The following is a 23807-nucleotide window of genomic DNA, read 5'->3' as shown; positions in this document are numbered from 1 at the left end:
AAGTGTTCACCTTGGTGAGCGGGGGAGGGGGGGGGTGACCCAAATAATGTATGCATGTGTAAGTAAATGTAAAAATAATAAAATAAAATTTAAAAAAAAAAGTATTCACCTTGTTGTTTAAATCCTTTTTATGTTCTATTCTGTCATCCAATCCCTCATCAAATATGATGTTAGTGTTGAGGTGTCCCTCAAATCCACATCTATGGAACAGGATGCGTTAGGTGAGCTACAATGCTAAGAAGGCATATCACCCCAGGATACATGGCTCCTCGTTTATACTGGGGGGTGTTTGAGGCAATGCTGAGTAAATGAAAAACAGCAGTAAAGAGGCAATGTTTCTAAATCTGGGAAAAAATAGTCATAACCAAGCACAGATAACAGAAAAAAGCAGAAAAACCTGTTGACATGGCCACAGGGTTATATGGCTATGACAGCCCCTCAGCTAAAATGGCTGTAGATTCTTACGCTTGGAAACCTTGCCCCTACCTGTTCAGATGCATTCCTATGGGGATTCAAAATCTTGAAATAGCTAAATTCTGAATTATAAAAATCTCTAAAACACACACATAGAAAAACCCAATGCAATTTCATTCTACTTTATTCAGGATTTTTGCATTTCAAGTTGTGAATAATCTTGACTAGTTCCAGTGTCTTTCACTAAGCCTTATAGACACATTTCTTAATGATCCCAGAGTCCTATTATAAGTAGGAGTTGATTCACTCTGTGTAGGCAATTAAAACTATAGTCTTTAGATATAAATATTGATGTTTCTCCCTTACTATGCTTCTTCTTTTTCCCTCAGTGGTATATTAATAACCAGCTGCTCACAGTCTTTCATATAAAAACCATCAGTAACCTAAGGAGGGTTCCAAACTTCATTCTCTTCCAAGCTGAGTTCTCTCACCTTTCTTGCAAGTCTGACAACTATTTTATTACTGTTACAGCTCTCCTCAAAAGTATATCCAAGTTTTTCACATCCTTCCTGAGTCTCAGAGTCTGAAAGTAATGGATGTGGAATGGAAGCAGAATAATTAAGAGTTAGCCTTTGGAGTCACACACTTTTTCGAGAAAGGCTGGATCCATGAAAATGCAAGACTCTTACTTCTGCCCAAGCCAGGAAAGTGGGGATCAGAAGTCCCCTCTTGTCAGGATTCCCAACAAGACTGAGCGTGGAGGCCAATATAATATAGACCAATCAGTTTTAAAGTCTTTCTATTGTACCTTCAAAAGGGGTATTATTTTTTAGCTTTCTACTTATGATATGCTATTCAACAGAAAAAAACGAAAGAAAAAGCATCAGTCTTGGTTTGGGAAAATTGGCATATTGTTAGAAATATATAGCAAATATGAATATGGAAAATTGAATATGCTTAAAACTGAGTAACAAGAGGAAGGACAGATGCTGTACTTAAAGTGATATAATGTTAGTATCTAAAATACATACACAATGACGCCTCAATCATAACACATTTTTTTTTTGGCATACAGGGCCTTGACCTTGGGGCCTCACACTTGCTAGTCAGGCACTCTGCCATTTGAGCCACTCTCTGCAGCCCTCAAATACCTTTTTACATGACCCTTTTAAAATACAGATTGTATTGGAATATTCCAGTACTATGTAATAAGGAAACAAAGAACCATAAATAAATTGGCAAAGATTCATCTGTACATTCAGAAAAGCTTAAGGAAGCTTCCAAGATCCAGGTGACCCATGTTTTTTTTCAGAACTTATTTTGGAAAGTGAGGAAATAAGTAAGTTACTGTTTCATGGGCTGAACAAACACCCTTGTGTCTCCTCCACTGCCCATGGGGAAGGAAGACAGTACTCACCACACTAAAGAAAGCCAGGCCACTGGGAAGAATGTCGATATCTTCAGCGCCAGCTTCTGTAAGTTCAAGGGGTGGGTAAATGTCATTTTCAAATTCTGTTATTTGTTACAGATAGCATAAGTTGGACTTTGTTTACCTTATCAGAGCATCTGTATCTTTAGGGACATTTCCAATTTTTTTTCCAAGGCACCATTGTCTTTAATAAGCGTCAGTCGAAAACCTTTCCTAAATTGAACTTCAGACTTTAAGTGTTAGATATTTTGTGTTTACTCAAATCAAAGTCAAGTTATCACTACATTTCCAGCTATGATACAGAAAAAGTTGACGTCTGTACTGTTATGATAAACATCCAGATGTCTGTATAAAAGTAATTGACATCAGGGGAATATTACTTTCAGAAGCAAGGCCTCATAGTTATTTAACCATGCAAATAAATATCCCTGTCCTCCTCTCTGCTCATTCAATCTGAAGCAAAAAGACATTTCTCTCATTAACAGAGATAAAACACCTGGGATTACACATTCCCTCCTTAAAAACAGTGCCTACTTGTTCTCATAAGCAAAAAAGCTATCTAGTCTTCAAATTTAGGCTTTAAATTATAGGAAAAGGAAAAACTAGCAAGAGAAAATTAATGAAGAAACCCATGCACTTAAGTCAGCTGAAGCTCCCAGCTCCAATCTCTGAGGCAGGCTACAATTACTATTGATTGCTTATCGACCATCTGCAGTATACTCCGCATAGCACTGCAAAATAATTAGACATAAGACCTTCCCGCTGGACTCTGTATAAATTCCACAGACAGGTAATAGACCCAAACACAAGAAAAGAGGAATCAAAATGGCTTAGATTAAGCCAAATCATAACACATTCTTTGAGTCTACAAAATCCAATCTTCCTCTATACGACCCCTCCAAAAGATTTCACCAAGGTGATTTCTAGGTTGTCAACACCAAACAGCATCCATCTCGCCTGCCATTTTGGTTTTGATTCATGAGTTTGCATTGAGCCAGCTGCTTTCAGTGCTGCTTGCTCTATCACAGTGCAGAAAAGCAAAACAAAATCATACCAACAACTTCACTTTGTAAAGATGACCCATGTGCCTATTCCTCAGAAGACAGATATAAACCAGCTTAATCACAGTATAGTGGAGTGGGTCAGTGGATCCCCGAAGAGCCACAAGTGGGCTTCAAAGGTTCTGCAGATTCTCTGAAATCCTATGCATTGCAAAATGGTTTTTATTTTAGGGGTGAGTGAGAGAGAGAGAGAGAGAGAGTGTGTGTGTGTGTGTGTGTGTGTGTGTGTGTGTGTGTGTGTGTGTGTGTGTGTGTGTGTGGTGTTACTAGGGTTTGAACTCCAGGCCTCACATTTGCTAAGCAGGTGCTCTTACCACTTGAGCTACTCCACCAGCCCTTATTTATGGTGAGTGTTTTCACAATAGGGTCTCGTAAACTATTTCCCTGTGCTGGATTCAAATCTCGATCCTCCTGATCTCTGCCTCCTAAGTAGTTAGGATTAAAGGCGTAAGTCACCAGTGCCTGGCTGCAAAATGTTTTTGTGTGTACAGTTAAGAAAAGCATATTGATTTATGCTTTCTATGAAAAGCATATTGACTTTTAGCAGCTTCAAAAAACAGTCTGTGATTTCCCCAAAAAGGAAGCACTAGAATCTAGTAAACACACACACACAAATTTCAGTCCACGTTTTGCTTTCCTGGCTCATGTAGTAGAAACTTGATTAAAATTTATTTTTCCTGAAAAGTATTTAGGAAAACACATTTTTTTAAATTGAAAATTAACAACATTTCTTTAGGTGGTAGAATTGAGTGATTTTCTTCTTTTTGTTTAAGCTTTTCTAAAGGCTTGGGAGTGTAGCTCAGTAGAACACATGCTTACCACATGTAAGGCCCTGTTCAATCCCAACTCTCCAAATTAATTAAAATAATATAAAATGATAAATTTTGCATGAATAATAGTGCTGTTTTTAATAATCAAGACAAAGGCAATTTTTAAAAAATATTTTCATTTCAAACTCATTGTGACTTCCTTCTGTTTAATTCCACGGTCTTGTTCCAATGAAGAAAATAAGTTTTTCTTTCTTTTTCGCAGTAGTGGAGTTTGAACTCAGGGCCTACACCTTGAGACATTCCACCAGCCCTCTTTTTTGTGATTTATTTTTTGAGACAGGGTCTCATGAACTATTTGCCCAGGCTGGATTTGAACCATGAGCCTCCTGATCGCTGCCTCCGGAGTAGCTAGGATTATAGGCTAATAAGTTTTATCTCTAGTTTACCATGGAGTATTTTCCAGATATATTCACCCATTTTCACTCTGATAGTCAATATCACAATAGTCTTTCATCATCTTATATCATCTGTTTGGTGTAATTACTCCAGGAGCAGTCACTCCTGGAGAATATTTTTTTCCTTTAATTCGAAAATAATAATTAGTAGTAATAGCTTAGCATACAGTAAGTGCATACCAAACTCTTTCTAAGTACTTTACATACATGACTCATGTAACTTCTTAACACGAAGTTAAGGACAGTGTGACATGAGAATACAAGGTGTAACGACTGGGTAAAATTTTTAAAAATCCACTAAATTTTCTTTCTCTCCCTCTCCACTGAGAAACGGCAACAACTGGAGTCCTAGTTTTGGGCCACGATGGAGGAATATGTTGAATACCGCGGCACTACTTCATCAGCTTCTGTCCCTCAGTTACCACATGGTCCAGTCATCTAACCATCGTGGGCCATTCGTTAATCGGTGGACTGTTATATAAAAGGAAAAATTGGACTGTTTTCTCTAAGCTACTGTAATTTTACAACAGCTAATCAGCCCTCACCAAACCCAACAGACTATGCAATATGTCATGTAGACTGCGGCTTTCCATGTTTTTGACTCACTACTCTGATGTGTGTTTAACTCATCATGGGGAAAGATACTGTACTGGAAAGGAAAAGAATTTCCAAGTTTACTTAACGTTTCTAAACCTCAGGTATATGCTATGAAAAGAAAAAAGGTATCTATTGCATGGTGTTTTAGTAGTGGGGTTTTTGTTTGTTTGTTTTCCTCTTTTTCCATAGGTACCTTATAGAGGACTTGATGACAAGAGTGGTACAAACTTTAATCTTTTTTTTTTTCTCTCAAGCATTAGCTATGGTAAAGATCTTGATTGCCAAGTGCATAAGATGTCAGTTAACTTAGGAGACAATTCAGTCAAAAATGTTGATTTAGTCTAGAACTCTGGATGCCAAACATTTAGAAATAAGATTTTTAAAATAGGGCCATGTGTGGTGGTGCCTGCCTGTAATTCCAAGACACAAGAGGCACAGGCAGGAGGATCACAGTCCCCAAGCAAAACTGTGAGACTCTATCTGAAAATTAAGCTAAAACAAAAAGGGAAAGGGCTAAGGGTGTGGATCAAGGTAGAGCACTTGCCCTTGTAAGCTCAGGCCAAGTTCAATCCCGAGTACTATTTAAAAAAAAAAACATTAAAGCTAACTAGCTCATGTCATTATCATTTTTATTATGTAGACACTGATATTACACTAAACCTTCAGTATGTAAAAGCTTAGCTTTCATTTGGTAGACTGGGAAGAAATTAAAAAAATACAATAATTGGCTGGCAGAGTGGCTCAAGTGGTAGAGCACCTGTGTAGAAAGTGTAAAGCCGAGTTCAAATCTTGGTACCACCAAAAAAAAAAGTAATAAACAGTGAGCTTTTCCTTTCTTTGTGTAGAAGGCACATGTCCTGCATGAATGGTAGTCAATGACTACTATTTATTAAGTAAGAAAGACATGATATGATATATGTAATGTATCTTTACGACCATTTGTGACCAAGACTTGAAAAAGTGTTCATTTCCAGAGTCAGTAAATGTAGCACTGCAGAGTGAGTGTGTGCTGAAGAGAGACAGGAGGCAAAGAAGCAAGGAGGCAAGGAGGAAGGAGTCAGCTCTTGAAGGGACTACCCTCAAGTGCATGCTTTTACTGTTTCTATATAGGAAACAGAAACAAGGTCTGTCCAGCCTTGTTGCCCACCCTAACAAGTTGTTTTGGTCTAAATGGGAATGTATGTCCAGTACACTGTTTTTCCTGTAATCAAAGACCACTAGATAAGCAATTTGTTAAAAGTATATAACACAGGTTATTATTATAACCACTTCGTATCACTAACACGCACTAAACAAATGTTCATATGGTGTGTACTAACTACAGGGCAAAAACAAAAAAGAAAAGAAAAACACAATTCTAATTAGGTCTAAAAATGTCTCTCAAATGTGCTTCTAATCACTCATCTTCTCCGCTCTGTTGCCTTCTGAAGTGCCTCAGAGGCATTACACACTTCAGGAGAGCCACAGGTGACATATTTCCTCCTTCGTTCCAATTCCAGACAGCAGCTCACACGCATCACAACATAAAGGTCACAAACACAGACAGACGCCTGTTCAGAATCCCAATGCTGCTGGGCTTGTTCTTCTCTGAGGCGCTCCATCCCTGTGAGCTGTTACAGGAATACACTTGGCACTTTGTCCTGTAATGTGTCGGCCGTGCCCTGCTGTCTACTCTGAGACTTGAATTCACAGAAGGTGGGCCTCACGGGGCCAAGGACTGTTCACTAATGTGACAATTATTAACTCAGTAGCAAAAGTTATCTGAAAGATCCATGACCCAGCCTCCCATTCTTGTCCAACAGCCCTCACAGGCCCAGTTCTGGCTCTTGATGGACCCATTCTGAGGGGCTCTTCGTGATTACTGCCACGAGGTGGGATGAAGTTACTGGGTGACTTGGGATTCCAGAACAATCTCAATTCTTCTAGAGCTGTCTGTATTGTACAGCATCGATCTAGCCAACCTGGCAATGAATACAGAGTTTGCATCCTTCTGACAAATGTCTGGGCAACTATAAGAAGGCGGAGAAGCCCCAGGACAGTCAACCACCTAAGTGGAGGAGCAAGACTAGGAAAACACAAAAAACAGCAATAAAGAGAAGGAAATAAAAAATGTAGGAAGGAGTCATGCAAAGAATGGGAGGCCAGCCACAGGTGTGTAAAGAAACCTTGAAACAGGAAGGTGATGGTTTCTTTTTGATAAAAGAGTACACCCTATCTGGAGAGGGTGTGCTTACAAATAGTTTGTGTTTTAGTGTTGCCAACTCAACAGCAATTTAGTGATGAACATCAAAATTTCAACATACACACTAATACAGCAATCTCTCTGTTCAGGATTTATTCACAGACATACAAATATAGATTTGTCTGTAGTTGCAAAAAGTCAACAATAGGACTTTATCAAAGGAGGAAGGACTCAATCAGCAAAATGAAGAGAAAACCTGCAAAATGGAAGAAACTATTTGCTAACTATTCATCTGACAAGGGGTTAGTATCCAGAGTATAAAAGGAACTCAAACAACACAATAATAACACTAACCCAATTTAAAAATGGGCACATGGTCAGAATGGACATTCGTCAAAAGTAGACATGCAAATGGCCAAGAGCTACATTTAAAAAACACGCTCAATCAGGGAAATGCAAATCAAAACTAGAGTGAGACATGATTTCTCACGCAGGTAGATTGGCTACAATTAAAAAGAAGAAAAACAAATGCTGACTAGGACACAGAGAAAGGAGCACTCTTACATGCTGTTGGTGGGAATGTAAATTAGTTCAGCAATTATGGGAAATAATATGGAGAATTGTCAAAAAGAAGAAAATGAAACAGTGTATGATCTAGCAATCCCTCTACTGGCTATATATCCAGAGGAAATGAAATTACTATATCAAAGAGACATCTGCATGCTTATTGCAACACTACTTGTAACAGCAAAGATGTAGTATCAACCAACCAAGACGTCTATCAATGGATGAGTGGATGAAAAATGTGGCATCACACCTTTGTGCTCACATTGGAACCTCATGCAGCCAGCCATAAAAAGGGATAAAATCCTGGGCCAGGTGTGGTGGTACCTGCCTGCAACCCCTGCACTCAGGTGGCTAAAGCAGGAGGATCAGGAGTTCCAGGTCAGCCTGGGCTACATAGTGAGACCTGTCTCAAAACAAAACAAACAAAAAACCCTAACAAACCACCACAAAAGTATGAAATCCTCCCATTTGGAGCAGAGAGACATACTGTATGTCCTCACTCATTTGTGGAAGCTAAAAAACTTTCAGAGAAGCTGAGACTAGAAGCGAGGTTATCAGAGGCTAAAAAGGATAGGAAGAAGAGCATGGAGAGTGTAGAAAATCATACCAAAATACAGTTGGGGGAAGTAATTCTAATGTTCTATAGCACAGTGGGATAACTAGAGTGTGTAACAAATCAATACTTTCAGTTAATTAGGGGAGAAAAGTTTGAAGGTTCCCAGAACACAGAATTAATATTTGAGGAAATTAAAATGCTAATTACCTGATGTGATTGTTACACATAGCATTCAAGTATCAAATTATCATACTAAACTCCATAGATAAGTATAAATATATGTCATCAAAAAGATCAAAATTAAAAAAGAAACCTCAAATCTAGCTGTGTGATTCAATCATGAAACAAGGTTTCATTCAATGCTCTTTATATACTGACAAAACTAAAAGAAATTAATTATATTGTGTTAGACCTCGATACTCACTGTGTATTATAAATTAATGTATGTTTTTGTAAAGTGTACAATTAGGCTGCTTTAATTAAAGTACATTGCACCACACTTTCCTTCTGTTAAAAGCATTAATCTTGTTAGTGTAAATAGTTAGGTTTGTGGTATAATTTTTTGGAATGAAGCAGCTCTATAATACCTTTAATTGATTCAGAAGCAACACAAAGGGAAGCCGGTGCAGGACCCCTTGGGACAGCATTTAGGTAGAAGTTCACTTTTTCACTTATATTATAATTTACTTGGGGAGGTTCTGGGCTGTCCCATGGAGATCATAAGAGAGTGAAAGCTCTTGACCTCTGCCCTGGCTGCAGGGTATGTCTAATCCACGGTGAACATTTCTTCATTCAAAAAATACTAGGAACCTCTGGGAGAGTAGTTGCCTAGGGACTATTATTCAGTTGAGAGGCAAGGAAACTTTAATGGATGCTACAATATAGTTGAACCTTCAGGAAACAATGCAAAGTGTAATAAGTCAGTCAAGTCACAAAAAGACAAATATGATTCTACTTCTATGAACTATGCAGAGTAGTCCAATTTATAGAGAAAGAAACAGTAGAATGGTGGTTTGCTGGGAGCCGGGAAGAAAGAATGGGAGTTACTGTCCATTTTTATTGTTTTTTTATTTTGTTTTTGGCAGTACTGGCATTTGAGCACAGGGCCTTGCATTCTACCATTTGAGCCATGTTTCCTGAGGCAGGCCTGGACTGTGTAGCTGGGATCATAGGTTCCCACTGCCACTTGTGAACTTTTTCCCTGGGCTGATCTTTTTTAATTTTTTTTTTTTTTTTTGCAGGTACTGGGGCTTAAACTCAAGGCCTACACCTTGAGCTACTTCACCAGCCCTTTTTTATGTTAGGTATTTTTTTTTTTCATTTTTCTTTTATTATTCATATGTGCATACAAGGCTTGGTTTATTTCTCCCCCCTGCCCCCACCCCCTCCCTTACCACCCACTCCACCCCCTCCCGCTCCCCCCCTCAATACCCAGCAGAAACTATTTTGCCCTTATCTCTAATTTTGTTGTAGAGAGAGTATAAGCAATAATAGGAAGGAACAAGGGGTTTTGCTGGTTGAGATAAGGATAGCTATACAGGGCATTGACTCACATTGATTTCCTGTGCGTGGGTGTTACCTTCTAGGTTAATTCTTTTTAATCTAACCTTTTCTCTAGTTCCTGGTCCCCTTTTCCTATTGGCCTCAGTTGCTTTAAGGTATTTTTGAGATAGGGGCTTGCAGAATTAATTGCCTGGGGCTGGCTTCGAACCATGATCCTCCTGATCACTGCCTCCTGGGTAGCTAGGATTACAGGCATGAGCCACTGGTGCCTGGCTCTGGGCTGACCTTAAACCACAATACCACAATCCTCCCAATCTCTGGATACCCAGCCCAGTCTGGAGTTATTGTTTAATGGGCAAAAGTGTTAGTTTTGGACACTGGAAAAGTTCTGGGTGGATAACAGCAATGGTTGCATAAAAACAAGAATATATGCTACACTACTGAACTATATACTTAAAAGCAGTTAAAATGACAAATTTTGTACATATTTTATTACAAATTTTTTAAGTCAAAGAAACAAGAGGATTATAAATAAAGTTTAAAAATCTTCAGCCTAATCTCAAAACAAAAAAGCTCTGCTATAACCCAGGTCTGCATTAAAAGGGTACTGGTAAAACAAATCATGGAAAGTAGAAGTATTAAAAACAATGAGGTAATCTACATGTGCAATGCATAGCGCTGCTTGCACTGTATTAGCAATAAAAGGAGTAAAGTGGGCTGTGAAGTACTTACACTAAGATGCCAACTGTGGAAAAAGTTGTGCATTTATATAAATACATTTGTTTATATGCACTAAAAATATCAGAGAAGGGGTTTTTACTGTGAGGGAATAGGTAGATTGTGGAGTCTTTTATTTTTCATTTCAGATGTTTCAATACTATTTGGACATATGTTTATATGAACTTTACAAAGAAAATATTGTATTGTTAAAAAAAGGTAACCCGCTGACCTAAGTTTGCAAAGCATAGTATTAAAGTGCAAAAGCTGCTCTGAAGATAGTATGTTTAATTTGACCCCATTCATGTTTTTTTTTAAGTGTGTGAGGGCTGAGGGCACGGCTCAAGTGGTGGATCACCTGCCTGCACCTTCCTACCAAGCACGAGGCCCTGAGTTCAAACCCTAGTACCGCAAAAAAGAAAAAATTGTGAATGAAAGTATTCCTAAAAACACAGAAAAGGCATGGAGCACACTCAAAACTCATTTATCAGTGTTACACACTACAAGGAATAGGATGCTTCTATGCAATCTGGATTTTAATTTTTTGCAAAATTAAACTGTCTCTCACCTGTAGATGTTGTTATGTAAGGCCTAGAAGGGACCAGTGGTAGTGTAGGTATTTGCACACTGTGGGTCTCAAGAGGATTATAAATAAAGTTTAAAAATCTTCAACCTAATCTCAAACTCATCGTTACAAGTGGAAAATATGAGGTCCAGCTTGGCCCATGTTCATACTGCAAATTCGTGGCAGAAACAGAACTAGAAACTAGTGCTTGGACTTCTCTTTGTATTTCTTATCATACCATGAACTATCTCTAAGAAAAGCCAGTATTTTTATTGTTCATTGATAACTCAACAATATTTGTGGAGAGTCTACTATGTCCCACAGACTTTGGTAGGCGGCAAAGTGTAAAAAACAGCAAGACCTGGACTCTGTCCTAGAAGCAATTGCAGAGAAGATGGAGAGGCTCTGGTGCTAGTGAAGAAATGGGACAGGGTCCCTGGTTCCAAGGCAGTGGAACAAGGTCTGTTCTTAGGAGCTCTTCCCAAGACTCAGGTCCTGTGGTACATCCTACATAGAGTCAAAGGGGCAAGGAACTCTAACTGTTCTCCCCTCTGTGGTCACAGCTAAGATAAAAACAAGAGCAAGTAGTTGGGTTTTTTCAATATGCACTAAGAAGCACCGATTTCACATTAGGGATAAGATCAGATGCTGGTTAGAGTAGGTAGCATGATAAACACTATTCCTGCCTATATGGAACGTACCTTCCTTCTGACTTCATGTCACTAGCTGACCACTACAGAACATTTTAGATGTTCTATACTGTTTCAACATAGACATCAGGAGTCATATACAACAAAGAACCCAGACTTCATAAACATAGTTCAGAGAAGTCACTATATAAGCAAGAAATCAAACACGAAACACAGCATTACACAATTAATAAATCACAGCGAGCCTGAGAAAGGAGAAATACAGGATGCATAAGATCAAAAGAGGTTTCTGTTGATTAATGTGATTTAATTGCTGAAACAGTAATTGCATGCCAAAACACTGTTAATGAGTGTTGTGATCCTGGTGGCCACAGATGGAATGTGCCCAACAAGCATTTTCTCATACGTACCAATCCCTTTAATCAGGTGGCAGTTTGGAAGGTCTATGGATTCTACTTCTCTGGAGGCTTTAAGTCGATTTCTGTTAAAGAACAAAACCAAACTGTTTACGTATTCCCGGCTTTGTTTCAGGAAAGGTCTACAGAGGTGTACAGCAATACATAAAGCAGCATAAATCTAAAACAGATGAAAGAGAAGGTAGGAACACAAGTGTAAGAACATAAATCAGGCCGGGCACTGGGCTCACTCCTATAATCCTAGCTGTTCAGGAGGCAGAGATCAGGAATATTGCAGTTCAAAGCCAGCCCAGGAGAGACCCTATCTCAAAAAAACCCATCACAAAAAAGAGCTGGTGGAGTGGTTCAAGGTGTAGGCCCTGAGTTCAAGCCCCAAAACAAACAAACAAAAAAACTCCCATAAAGCAGCACCAAAAATGAAGTTAAAACAAAAATGCAGGCCACAGAGTTCTACGTGTGGATGGGGGTTGTAAAGACAACCAGGAACTCAACAAGTTAAACTTGTATGCAAGTTCCTGTGCACAGACAGAGCAGATCATGTTTCTCACAGCTTTGGTGTGGGAAGAGAGGTCAGATGTGCAACCAGAAGCCCTGCCTTCCTACTAAAGACCAAACAATGAATCATGATGGGAAGAAGCCAAGAGAAAATGGCGTTGCTCAGAGCCTGGCACACCAAAGACACCATTATAGAAAAAGTACCATTCTCTTATTGAGGTTGGAGGTCTGGAGAACATCGACTACTTTAACAAAATCACTTGTTCCATTTTTTAAAGAAAACAAAAAAGTAGAAATAACTTGGGAGTATTGATCTCTAACAGGATAGTCTCCCCTTTCTTCTCCACCCTGGAGAGCCATAAGGAAGACTGGGCCAACACATGTGGAAATGTCTATTTTGAAGGCCACGTTCTCTTGGCTTTCTCTTCTCTTGTGTTCTCACCTTCGTTCTGTTCTCTAGAGCCATAAAGACGGCAATTGTACTTGCAGGAACTTTGTATTTTTTCAAAGTGGTTCCAATACAGCACACATTTAAGAGGCAAATAGCAATTCGCTACCTGTCCCTCTCCTATTCAAATCTCTAACAGCTTCTCACTTCCAGACACTGGCTAATGGATTCTCAGAAAAATGGAAGGCAGTCTGGGCCTCCATAATGCAGAATGACCAGTGAGTTTATGCCACCTGTACATTCTGACAATTCATACCATTTACAAAGTTTCTAAACAGATTGTAATCAGTACACCTTTGGAAACCTGAACTCAAATAGTATTACATTACTTGAAATATAGCAATAATGCAAATAAATAATATGTAAATACAATAAAAATTCAAATAAAGAAACTCAAAAGTAAAGCAATGAAAATACAGTAAATCTTACTCCTACATGTCCTAGGAATAATTTAAAAGGAAATATGTTATATTATACTTTATACATTATATTACATATATTCTATGCAGTGGTAGTAGTAATAGTAATGGTGGTGGGGATGATAAGCACAGGTGATTCAAAGGAAATCAATAATAGCTACTATTTACCACTAGTCTAAATCTGCCTATTTTAAGTGATTTACCTCAATTAAGTCACTCAATTCTTCAACTAGCCCAATGAATTGCATACCATCACCCCCAGCTTAAGAAATGATAGAACCAACTCAGACAATCAGAGGCAACTTTTCCCAAAGTTCAACTCAGTGAGGAAGAGCTGGAACAAGCTAAAACGAGAGGCAGCTGTACCAAGTGCTCTGAATCTTTCTCAGACAGGAGTGAAGTGATCTGTGTTGTTGTCTTTGCAGTAACACTGCCATGATCTTTGGTGGGTCAGTGAATCTCTACAGGTCTCAGTCTTCTTTATGGATACAATAAGGGTGAACCTAGAAGACTGCCAAGGTTGATTGTACTAACATTGTATGACTCCAGAAACACGTAGATACAAATCAATGGGTCATAACTGTGATTTGTACATCAAGTATCATGTGTTGGTTTGGATGTTAATTTTGTATAACTTATTTATTATGCTTACTGGACTATTCAAAAATAGGAATAATTGCAATTACCGTCTACCTTTCTCAAAAATAAGCTATGTGATTAAACACAATCTGTTCAAAGTAACATGTTCAGATGTGTCTGAACAGCTTACTATGGGGTATTTGTTTGTACGATATCATCTTTAGATAAGCAGACTGCCAGCTACTAAAACTGAAGGGTTACATAGGGCTGTGGATGACTTTTAGTTAATCAAATAATTTTCCCTTGGCGTTTCTTTATTTTATATATATATATATATATATACATACACACAATAGGACTTTGCTTCGATCCTTTGCAGCCCATCAAGACTTCCAAATTCCTTCTACAGACAACTGCCAGACCTTTTTTTCTGGCAGAACTATCAGTTCTCTGCTTGTTAACAGAATTCTATATTCTAAGGTGGTAGACCTGTGAGGCTAACAGAACTAAAGCCCACCCCTTTCCATCCCTTTCTCTTTTGCCCTCTCCACTGCAGGGGTGGCTGAGCCATGTGTTTTCAACCTCCTTTGTAGCTAGGTATAATCCTATGACTCAAATTTGGGGAAAAGATATTTTTGTTCCAGATAGAAAGCACAGACACAAGAAGATAGCTAGCTAGAATCGCCATCCTTCCTTCTTCACAAGTTTAACACAAATATAGTGCTGGAGATGACAGCAGCTGTTCTGCATCCTTGGTAAGGATGAGGCTGTAAAGTCAACAGCAAGTGTTAAAGCATGAAAATATAGGCAGAATCTAGTTCCTTTATGTTATCACTGACTGCAAGCAAACCAGAGTGGTCCACCTACAGAGCTTTTGTCATACAATCATACAAGAAAAACAAATCCCTATTTGTGTAAGCTATCACTAATCTGACGAATGTTACTTGCAGCTGAAAGCATTCCCAATGATTTAAGAAGTTTGGGGAAAGACCTGGCCTCACAGCACACTGGCACTGTCAGGTGTTTTCAGTGACATTTCAAAATGGGACATTCAGATCGTAATGCTTAGGGACCAAAGGTTTTATAAAGGTAATCTTTTTAGTTGATTTTCTAATGAGAAAGGAAATACTCACTTTACATTTTAACAACTTTTACATTATAGATACTCAGAACTAATTGACCATGACTATAAGTTATAAATGCTTTCATATTAAGAATGCAATTATTTCCTTACTATGTATTTTAAAATTCTCTTTAAAAGAAGCAGGCAATGAAACAGGATTTTTTTTTTATTAAATATGTTGGTAGTGCCCATTTGAAATGACTGTAAATATATTTTGACTTTCTCAGTGTACATTCTATAAAGAGACTGCAATGAGAATACTAGTTTTCAGCCCATGCCCCATTTTGTAGCATCATGTGAAGCTTCTGCTTCACCGATTGGGTTTTCTGCCATTGTACATGGAGTAGTTCCTGACTGGTGACCTTTGGCATGACTGTTTGTAAATTATTCATAAAACTGCTATGCAGAAAAGGAAAAAAAAAGTTTGGGGAATACAGAAAACTGTACAAACCTCTTTGGACTAGGAGATCAAAGACCTTAAGTATTCATGTGAAAAATGGCATAGACACAAATAAGAATGAGGTGAGAGAAGGAAAATCATTTTCCTTTTCTACAGCCTTTTGCTCCCTAACACTGTATAACCATAGCATATGAACGTTCTGGACCTCAGATGGCATGCCTGAGGCCAGGTTGCCATCAAGAAGGCATCACTAGTCAATCACAGCACTCCTTAGACGCTTGTTCCAACAACCATTACAATTTATTAAAACTGACACTCAAGATGAAACACCTGTGCCTTCTTTGCTCTAGGCTCTTTTTTCTCTTTTTCAGCACAATGCAGTTATTTTCCTTTGAGTTACAAGCCTGTGTAGACATGATATAGGAAAGAACAGACACTGGCTTCCTTTAATGGGGCAGGCATCATGCTCCAGATGATCTTACCGGGAAAAATATCAGGGTTCTTATCTGGGCCCAGTAACCCTCAAGAATTCCATGGGTAGAATTTAGGAATTCAAGAACTTGGGTGGAGAAAAATATAAATCCCTAGTTAAATCTGTAAATGAAGTTAAGTGTTTCCTTTGATGATGCATCTGGGCAAAACTCACAATGCCTACTATTAGTAATACCTGTGACTCTGTTACTAGTAAAAATTACACCTAGTGATACATTACATGTCAGTTGCGGATAACTCAAAATACCATTTATACTCATCATTGCTTTGAAATATCTACTACCAAGTATTTAGCTACCTCCAGATCTATTAAAAAAAAAAGCTCATGCTATTATATCACAAATTTGATTTTAGAATAGTTTGGTAGTGGTATTTAAGTGTGATTAGTTTCTTCTGATTTATAGTTTATGCATTTAAATATGATGCTGGAGCTGGAGATATGGCTCGGTGGTAATATTCTTGCCTAGCATGCAGGAGGCTCTGGTTTTCCATTCCCACCACTGAAAACAAAAGATATTAAGAAAGAGTCAAGGCTATTTCACCAGACTGCAAAAGGATCTATGGCACAAAAAGTTGAAGAAACCTCACTTGAATTCACTACCATAGATAACTTTTGAGCTTACATTACTATGTGCCTGACACTATGCTAAGTGCCTTAAGTGAATGAGGTCATTTATGTCTCAGAATCCCACTGTGGAGCAGGTAGTCACCCATCCTATAGATGAGGACACTGCAACCTAGAAAGGTGAAGTAATCGGTCCAGAGGTAAGGTAAATACAGGTGTGACTGAATCCAGGCTATCTGGCCACAAAGCATGGATTCTCAACAGTAATTAACATGAAATTAATACTACTTCTTTCATTCTGGAAGAAGCAGACTTACTATCTTGCCTCATGGAGAGCAGCCGAAGGACGTACTATGTAAGAGCGCCACTAAGTTTTGAGCACAACGGACACAGAGTTACTATTAGTCCTTAAACTGTGCCATATCTCACCACCTTTGAATTCATAAAACACTGATGTGGTTTTATCTTCTATGTACAAGACATATACAAACAGGCCTTTATCTTTTATATACAGACGTATGAGGCCCTTTGGAACTCACCTCTTGGGCCCTGCTAACTAGGAATGTGTGCTCAGACATGTAAACCTGGCAAGTTTGTTCAATGGCTTGGAGGCTGAGCCCAACTAGGACAAATTGTACTTGGAATCAGAAAACCTGGCTTAGAGCACTTAAGAATTACCTGTTCAATTAATGAGGTCACCTCTCCAAACTTCAGTATTTGCATGTGTAATAGAGAAAGAAAGATACATATATATAGACTGAATGAAGGCATAAAAGGAAAAGGGCATTCTTTTTTCTAAATTCAGAAATGTCCATTTTGGTTTACTGTAAGAACTTTCTACACTGTGGACACAACGACCAGCAAGAAGTAAATGATAAGGAGGATGGTGATTAAAAAGGCTGCCCCTTCTGAAGTGTTCCAAAACAGACCACAGAGCTTGTTGCTGGTGCTGTCATAAAAGATATCAGGCATTGAGCAAAATGTTTAGACAATTGTTTGGGATTTCCTGCCCACTCTGAAGTCTCCAATGCACTCATGTTTCGTGATTCATCCAAGGCTTGATCTTGCAACGAGGAGCAAATAGCCTGGGAATCCTTGCTTATTTTCTACTTTTTCCTTTAGTGCTCAAGGAGGGAGGGGAAAAAAAGGTGGGTGTGGAGCACCATCCTCCCCTTGAGAACCTTAGGCAGTCACAATTCAGAAGGAAAGAAGACAACTTTGATTATATTTATCCATCTGGGACACACTTACACAAAAAAATTATTCCTTGTTTATCTGAAATTCAAGTTGAAGTTGAAATTGAAGTGGATATCCTAAGGGACGGAAATAACTTCACTGCCCAAAGGACCATCTCTAATAATTGAAGAATTAAACAGTAAACACCAGATTAGAGCAAAAAGACAAATAAAAGGCCTCTGTCCTCCCAGTTTCCTCTGAAAAGCCTTTCCCACGGGGAGCTGGGAGCATGGGGCTTTTTAGAAAGACTCTCAAGGTTTGAAAGGCGGAATGTACTGCACTTGGACAGACAGACACATTCCTTATGATCACTGGTTTCCAATTAAATCTGAACTACAGACAGTGAATGATATGTGAGTATAACTAAATACCAAATTCCATGCTTTTATTAAAAATATAAGTATTCCATACCTAAACTAAAAACTAATAATAAGTCGTTGTTTATCTGAAATTCAAACTCAAATGGGTACCTGCATTTTTCTCTGCTAAATCTACCACCTGCCACCTACTCCCAATTCTCACATCAGCCCATTTGGAGGTTCAACTACTCAATAAAGTCTCCATCCTGTACAATCACTGCTGTCAAATCAAGTCTTTGTAAAGAAAGTTGCATCAGATGTGAAGTGCCTATAGGGGTGCATCCTATGTCAATAAGCTTATTTACCTTGCCTTAGGTTTGCAACTGTAACACTTACATTCAAAAGGACTTAAATGTAAGTGGGTAAGTTTAGTAAGAAGAGAGGAAAACTGACTGTTAATTGAGAAAACTTCAACTTTGTGGAAACACTTGTGATTTGAACATTACTGACAACTTAGAGCAAGGGAGTTTTAGTGGTCTTGCTTTTAAAACTGAGAGCTGGACAGATCATACAAAGTCATCCAACTCAAAAGTACAGACAACAAATCCCCAATAGACTAATGAGGCTGTATCAAATGAAGAATCTTCAGAACAACAGAAAGAACAAACAACAGTCAACAGACAACCTATAGAATGGAGGAAAGTGTCATAAATCTGATAAAGGGTTAATATCCTAAATACATAAGTAACTCAAATGACTCATTAGCAAAAAACAAAACAAAGAAAAAGAAAAAGTGATGTCACTGGTGGTTCACGCCTATAATCCTAGCTCCCCAGGAAGCAGAGATCAGGAGGATTGTGGTTTGAAGTCAGCCTGGGCAAATAGTTTTTGTTTAAACTTTCCCTAATTTTATTTTATTTTTATTATGTGCACACATTGTTTGGGTCATTTCTCCACCCTGCCCCCCTCCCCAACCCTCCCAGACCCTATGTCGACAAAACCCTATCACAAAAAATTGGACTGGTGGAGTGGCTCAAGGTGAAGGCCCCGAGTTCAAGCCCCAATACTACAAAAGAAAAGGAAAAGAAAAAACAAGCAGATTTTTAAAAATCCAACAATCCAATTTGAAAACAGGTAAAAGCCCAGAATGGGATTTCTCAAAAGAAGACATGCAAACAGCAATGATTTGGAAACAATAGTCAGCATTACTAGTAACCAGGCAAATGCAAATCCAAACCTCAAAGAGATAATCATCTCCCACTAGGATAACCACCATCATCAGAAAGACAAAAGAACCAGTGCTGGGTGGCTCACACCAGTAATGCTTGCTATTTAGAAGGCTGAGATAGGAAGGATCTTGGTTCAAGGCCAGCCCGAGGGAAATAGCTCACAAGACCCCATCACCAAAAGAACCAGAACAAAATGGACTAGAGTTGTGACTCAAGTGGTAGAGTGCCTACTCTACAAACAGGAAGCCCTGAGTTCTAACTCCAATTCCACTGAAAAAATTAAAAAAAAAAAAAGACAAAAGATAAAGAGCACTGGTGGGCATGTGGAGGAAAAAGAACTTTAAAAGAATTTTTTTTTTTCTGATACTGGGGATCAAATCCACAGCCTCACACATGCTAGGATAGCACCATGAAGTACACCCCAGTCCAGAAAGAGAATCTTTATTGTTGGTGGGAATGTCATTGTGAAAACAAGAACTACTGTATATGATCTAGCAATCCCACTACTGCTAAACATATAAAGGAAATGAAATCAGCATGCTGAAGGGACAGTTGCACTCCCATGTTCAACGGCAGCACCATTCACAATAAATGGATAAAGAAATGTGCTATCTACTGACAATGGAGTACTATTCAGCCATAAAAAGGAGGAAAACCTGTTATTTATTACAACATGAATGAACCTGGAAACGTCAAGTGAAATGATTCAGGCACATCAAGATAAATATTGCATGAGCTCACTCATGTAGAATTGTGAAAAAGTTGACTTTATAGAAGTTAGAGGAAGATAGTGGTCAGCAGAGACTATGGGGGAGGGGAGTAGTGATCAGAAGAGACTGGGCAAGGTGTACAGTGTTAGTTAGAAAAGAGAAGTAAGCTCTAGTGCTCTACTGCACGGTAGGGTGACCATGGTTAATAATAAAGTGTATTTCAAAGCAGGAAGAAGAAAGGATTTTGAATATTTCCACCACAAAAATATGAAAACTGTCCAAGGTGAAGGCCAGGATAATTATCCAGATTGTATCATTACACAATGCACACATGTACGGAAACATAACTTTGCATCCATAACATACACATTTGTTATATGTCAATCAAAGTAAAATTTAAAGACTTCCTATCCAATTCATGAATGTGCTGCAAGGTCATGTTGACGGGTAAGAAGTGGCTCCTACCCATTCTAACCTGCTTCCTCCACACACTAGTATTGTATGTCAGGAGAGGTTTTGTTTTCTTTTGTCCCTGGTGCTGGGGATCAAACCCAGGGCCTCTTGCATGGTAAGCAAGGGATCCACTACTGAGCTACTGCCCCCCTCCCAGACCATCAGGAGAGTTTGTAAAAATAAAATATACTGCCAGGTATGGTGGAGCATACCTGTAATCCCAACACTACAGAGACCAAGACAAGAAAATTTCGACTTCCAGGCCAGCCTGGGCTATTATATGAGTTAGAGGCTACCTAGTGTGACCCTCTAAAAAAAAAAAAAAAAAAGAAAGAAAAAAAATCGAAGTTAATTAATTAAAATAAAAACAAAAAAAAACAAGGGCTAGGTCCACCCAGACCAGCTGAATCAGAATCTCTTGGGGTGCCACTCAGGAGATCCTAAATACAGACAACCATTGCTCTGCCTTCCAGCTTCATCTCTATAATGCCAAACCGGTTATATGAGGTTCTTGTGGCACAACAAATGAAACACATGAATACTTCGCCTTTGCCGATTTTTCAATTTATAGCCTCCCCTTCATCCCTTGTCTTCACATTCCCCTCATCCCGGTCCATGTGCTCTTGTACAAACTTCCCCCACTTAGTCCCTTTGCTCACGCTGCATCTTGCTCCTGGGATGGCCTCCTCCACCCGCATATTTATTGCACTCATGCTTCAAGGCCAACGTCAAAGGACTCTTCCTTCTTCAGAGGTGTAATCTTTCCCGCTGTAAGCTTGTAGGGGAAATTTTCACCTGTCCTGAACGAGCCAATTGGCTTACTGATTTTATTTCCCTCCTTTCCTGTAATAGGGTGAAATCCTTTAGGGTGTGGTCTACAGGTGTGTAGGCGAGCACACCCTACCCAGTAGGTGCTCAGAATTTCTTCGCATAATTGGAATGGGTAATTTAGAAACCACGATGTCCAACCAGCAAGTTTTCATTGTAACTAAATTCCGAGTTGTAATTGTACCCTGGGGTTTTCTGCTCCAGGGATCCCGGGCGCACAGATAATAAGGAAGTGATGTAAGAACAGTAGCTGACTCTCGAGCGCCTTTGATCTGCAGCGCCAAGATTAGAGAGGAAGTTTCGCCACTGTGGAGGGCAGGAGGGGACAGCTACGTCACCGAAGAGGGGCTGGTTCCCGCCACAAAGGGAAGCGCACCGGTGACCAGAAATACGTCTCCATAATCAAAAGTTTCAATGCATGAGTCATCGCTTTGTTTTCAAGTACAGCATCAGGTTTGTCCTTAAGTACTTGCAGAGCACTCGCTTGTCAACCGAAGCAGAAGAAGCAAAGGCCTGCAAACTTTTCAGGAAGCGGCCGGGTGGGGGTGGGGTGGGCTCCCTCGCCGGTTGGACCGGGAGCCAAGAGAAGTTCTGCCCTCCAGCCACAGTCCCTCCGCCCGCCTCTTCCGCGGCCACCTCCACCCTGGGGACCCGCGAGGAGGGGCGCGCAGAGCTCCACCTACCTGAGCGCCAGGAACCGCTCGCCCAGCAGCGCCAGCGCGATGCCCAGCACGCTCACGGACACCAGCCGCCCCATGGCGCGGGAGCCCCCGCAGCGCCACTCGGCTCTGATCCGGCAGCACGGAGGTGGGGCGGTGCCAGCGGTCCCGGTCCTCCGCGCAGGGCCGCGCCCCGCCCTGGCCCCGCCCGCCTTTAGGGCCACGCCCCCAAGCCTGGCCACGCCCCCCAGGGCCGCAGCGGCCGCACCTTTCCTGTCCCCGGACGCGGCTCTCCCAGGCTCTGCTCCAGGCTAAAGTCAAGCTCTGTATCTTCCTGTCCTTTCCACACACCCCGCCTGCCCAAAAAAATCTGGAGCAGTGTGCGTGACTTCTCTTGTCCTTGTCCCGCAAAGACGTTTCTTACTAATCCAGTAAGAAACTTCCCATTCATGTTTTAAAGATTCATTTTTTTTAATTGAAGGAAAGGGTACTGAGATTTACTTTGTCAATATTTCAGGCTGGAATCACTAGTTTTTCTAATAGGAGGCAAAATAAAACATGTAGACTAGAAACCTAAGAACCTACACACTTTTTTATGTTAAAAAATAAGTAGATTCTCTTTTTTCTTTGAAAAATACTTATAACAGGGAGAAATAAAGAAGTATAAAATGGAAACTTAACCATTAAGATTAGGACAGTCACAATAAGTTATTTCATCTGAAATCAGCTTTAATGTTTTCCAGTGTTTTAATTGCCATCCGCCATATGGAGCCGAAGTCAAAAATAGCCAATCTTTAAACAAATGAAAATGTTTATTATTTATTTATTTCGAGACAGGATGACCCTGTGTAGCCTATGCTGGCCTGGAACTGGAGATCCTCCTGCTTCCACACGAAAATGCTGGGATTACAGATGTGCATCACCTCATCAGGCCAAACATCGGTTTTTATAAACAACTATCAAATAAAAGATGTGAATTTCTCACCTGCTCCTCACCTAAAAGAAAAGAAAAAACCCCACTCTGCTTGAGTATATTTCTGATTTAATCCTAAAGGATATGTGATTATACCACAAGGTAGATGGAGCACTAAACAGCTTTCCTTAGAAAAGCCCAGGAAGCTGAGTCTTTTTTAGGTCATATACCCATCTGACCGTTCTGATCCTACAGGAACCCTCTCAGAATAATGTTTATAAATGCATACAATAAAAAGCATTGGATTGACAAGGAAACTGATTACACTGAAATGCAATTGTCAAAGTATTTCAAAAACAGGTGTGTGCTGTAGTAATACAGTAGTATCATGTACTCTACATTATTGAACACATTAAATAACAAGATCTACCAACATTCTTTCAGATGACAATGAATGTAAATGTTATTTCAGGATACCTATAACAGCTGTATAAAATAATGAAGTTGTTACTTTCTTTAGTAACAAGGTTACAAATACTGCTAAAGCTTCTGAGATTTCTTTCCTACTTTTGTAATTGAAGAAAGTGTTAAATTTCATTTGAAATCAAGGCTATTTTTTTTAAATCTCATCCAAAATCATCAATTCCCCTGAAATTTTTGGTTTTGTTTTTTCAGCGTTGGTGATAGAACCCAGGTCCTCATCCATGCAGGCAAGCTCTCTACCACTGAGCTACATCCCCAGATCCCACTAAACAATTTATGACCCACGTGGGTTAAGAAACCTGTGAGTGTAAACATAGACATGGAATCCTCTTGACTGTGCTGTTAATCATGGGAGGCGAAGTGTCTCATAAATGCAGTCAGAACTTAGAAGGATGACCCAATTAGAGGGTCTGGCACTATTACCTAGGCTTTTTGCTTAGGTCTGAATCTTAGTTCAAGGATTCCTGGGTAGTGGGAAGTACATGAGCTATCCCCTGGTCAAAAGCCTGGCTCCAACACTCCCACATATGTCACAAAATGAAGAAATCATAGATCGTAACTAAGATTACCTAGTTGTGTTATTCTCAATGTCTG

The 23807-nt window shown here is 39.5% G+C and overlaps 1 protein-coding gene across 2 annotated transcripts in view; it reads right to left on the bottom strand.

Moving 5' to 3' along the window:
- Positions 1-22003, bottom strand: part of LOC109693469 (serum paraoxonase/arylesterase 2) — a 32789-nt gene extending 10786 nt beyond the window's left edge. Inside the window, exons 1-3 of one of the 2 annotated variants that reach the window (XM_020174804.2) lie at positions 21842-22003; positions 11877-11947; positions 1832-1887 (exon numbers count right to left, since the gene is read on the bottom strand). In XM_020174804.2, the coding sequence (XP_020030393.1) occupies positions 1832-1887; positions 11877-11947; positions 21842-21915 (201 nt within the window). In that variant the 5' untranslated portion in view covers positions 21916-22003. Of the gene's footprint in view, positions 1-109; positions 201-1831; positions 1888-11876; positions 11954-21841 lie in introns of those variants that run through there. The other variant, XM_074064720.1, reaches the window with a different exon arrangement.
- Positions 22004-23807: the final 1804 nt, after the last annotated feature.

Source organism: Castor canadensis, chromosome 2 (genome assembly GCF_047511655.1).
Source record: "Castor canadensis chromosome 2, mCasCan1.hap1v2, whole genome shotgun sequence".
Lineage (NCBI taxonomy): Eukaryota > Metazoa > Chordata > Mammalia > Rodentia > Castoridae > Castor > Castor canadensis.
This window is presented reverse-complemented; position numbering and strand designations above follow the sequence as displayed.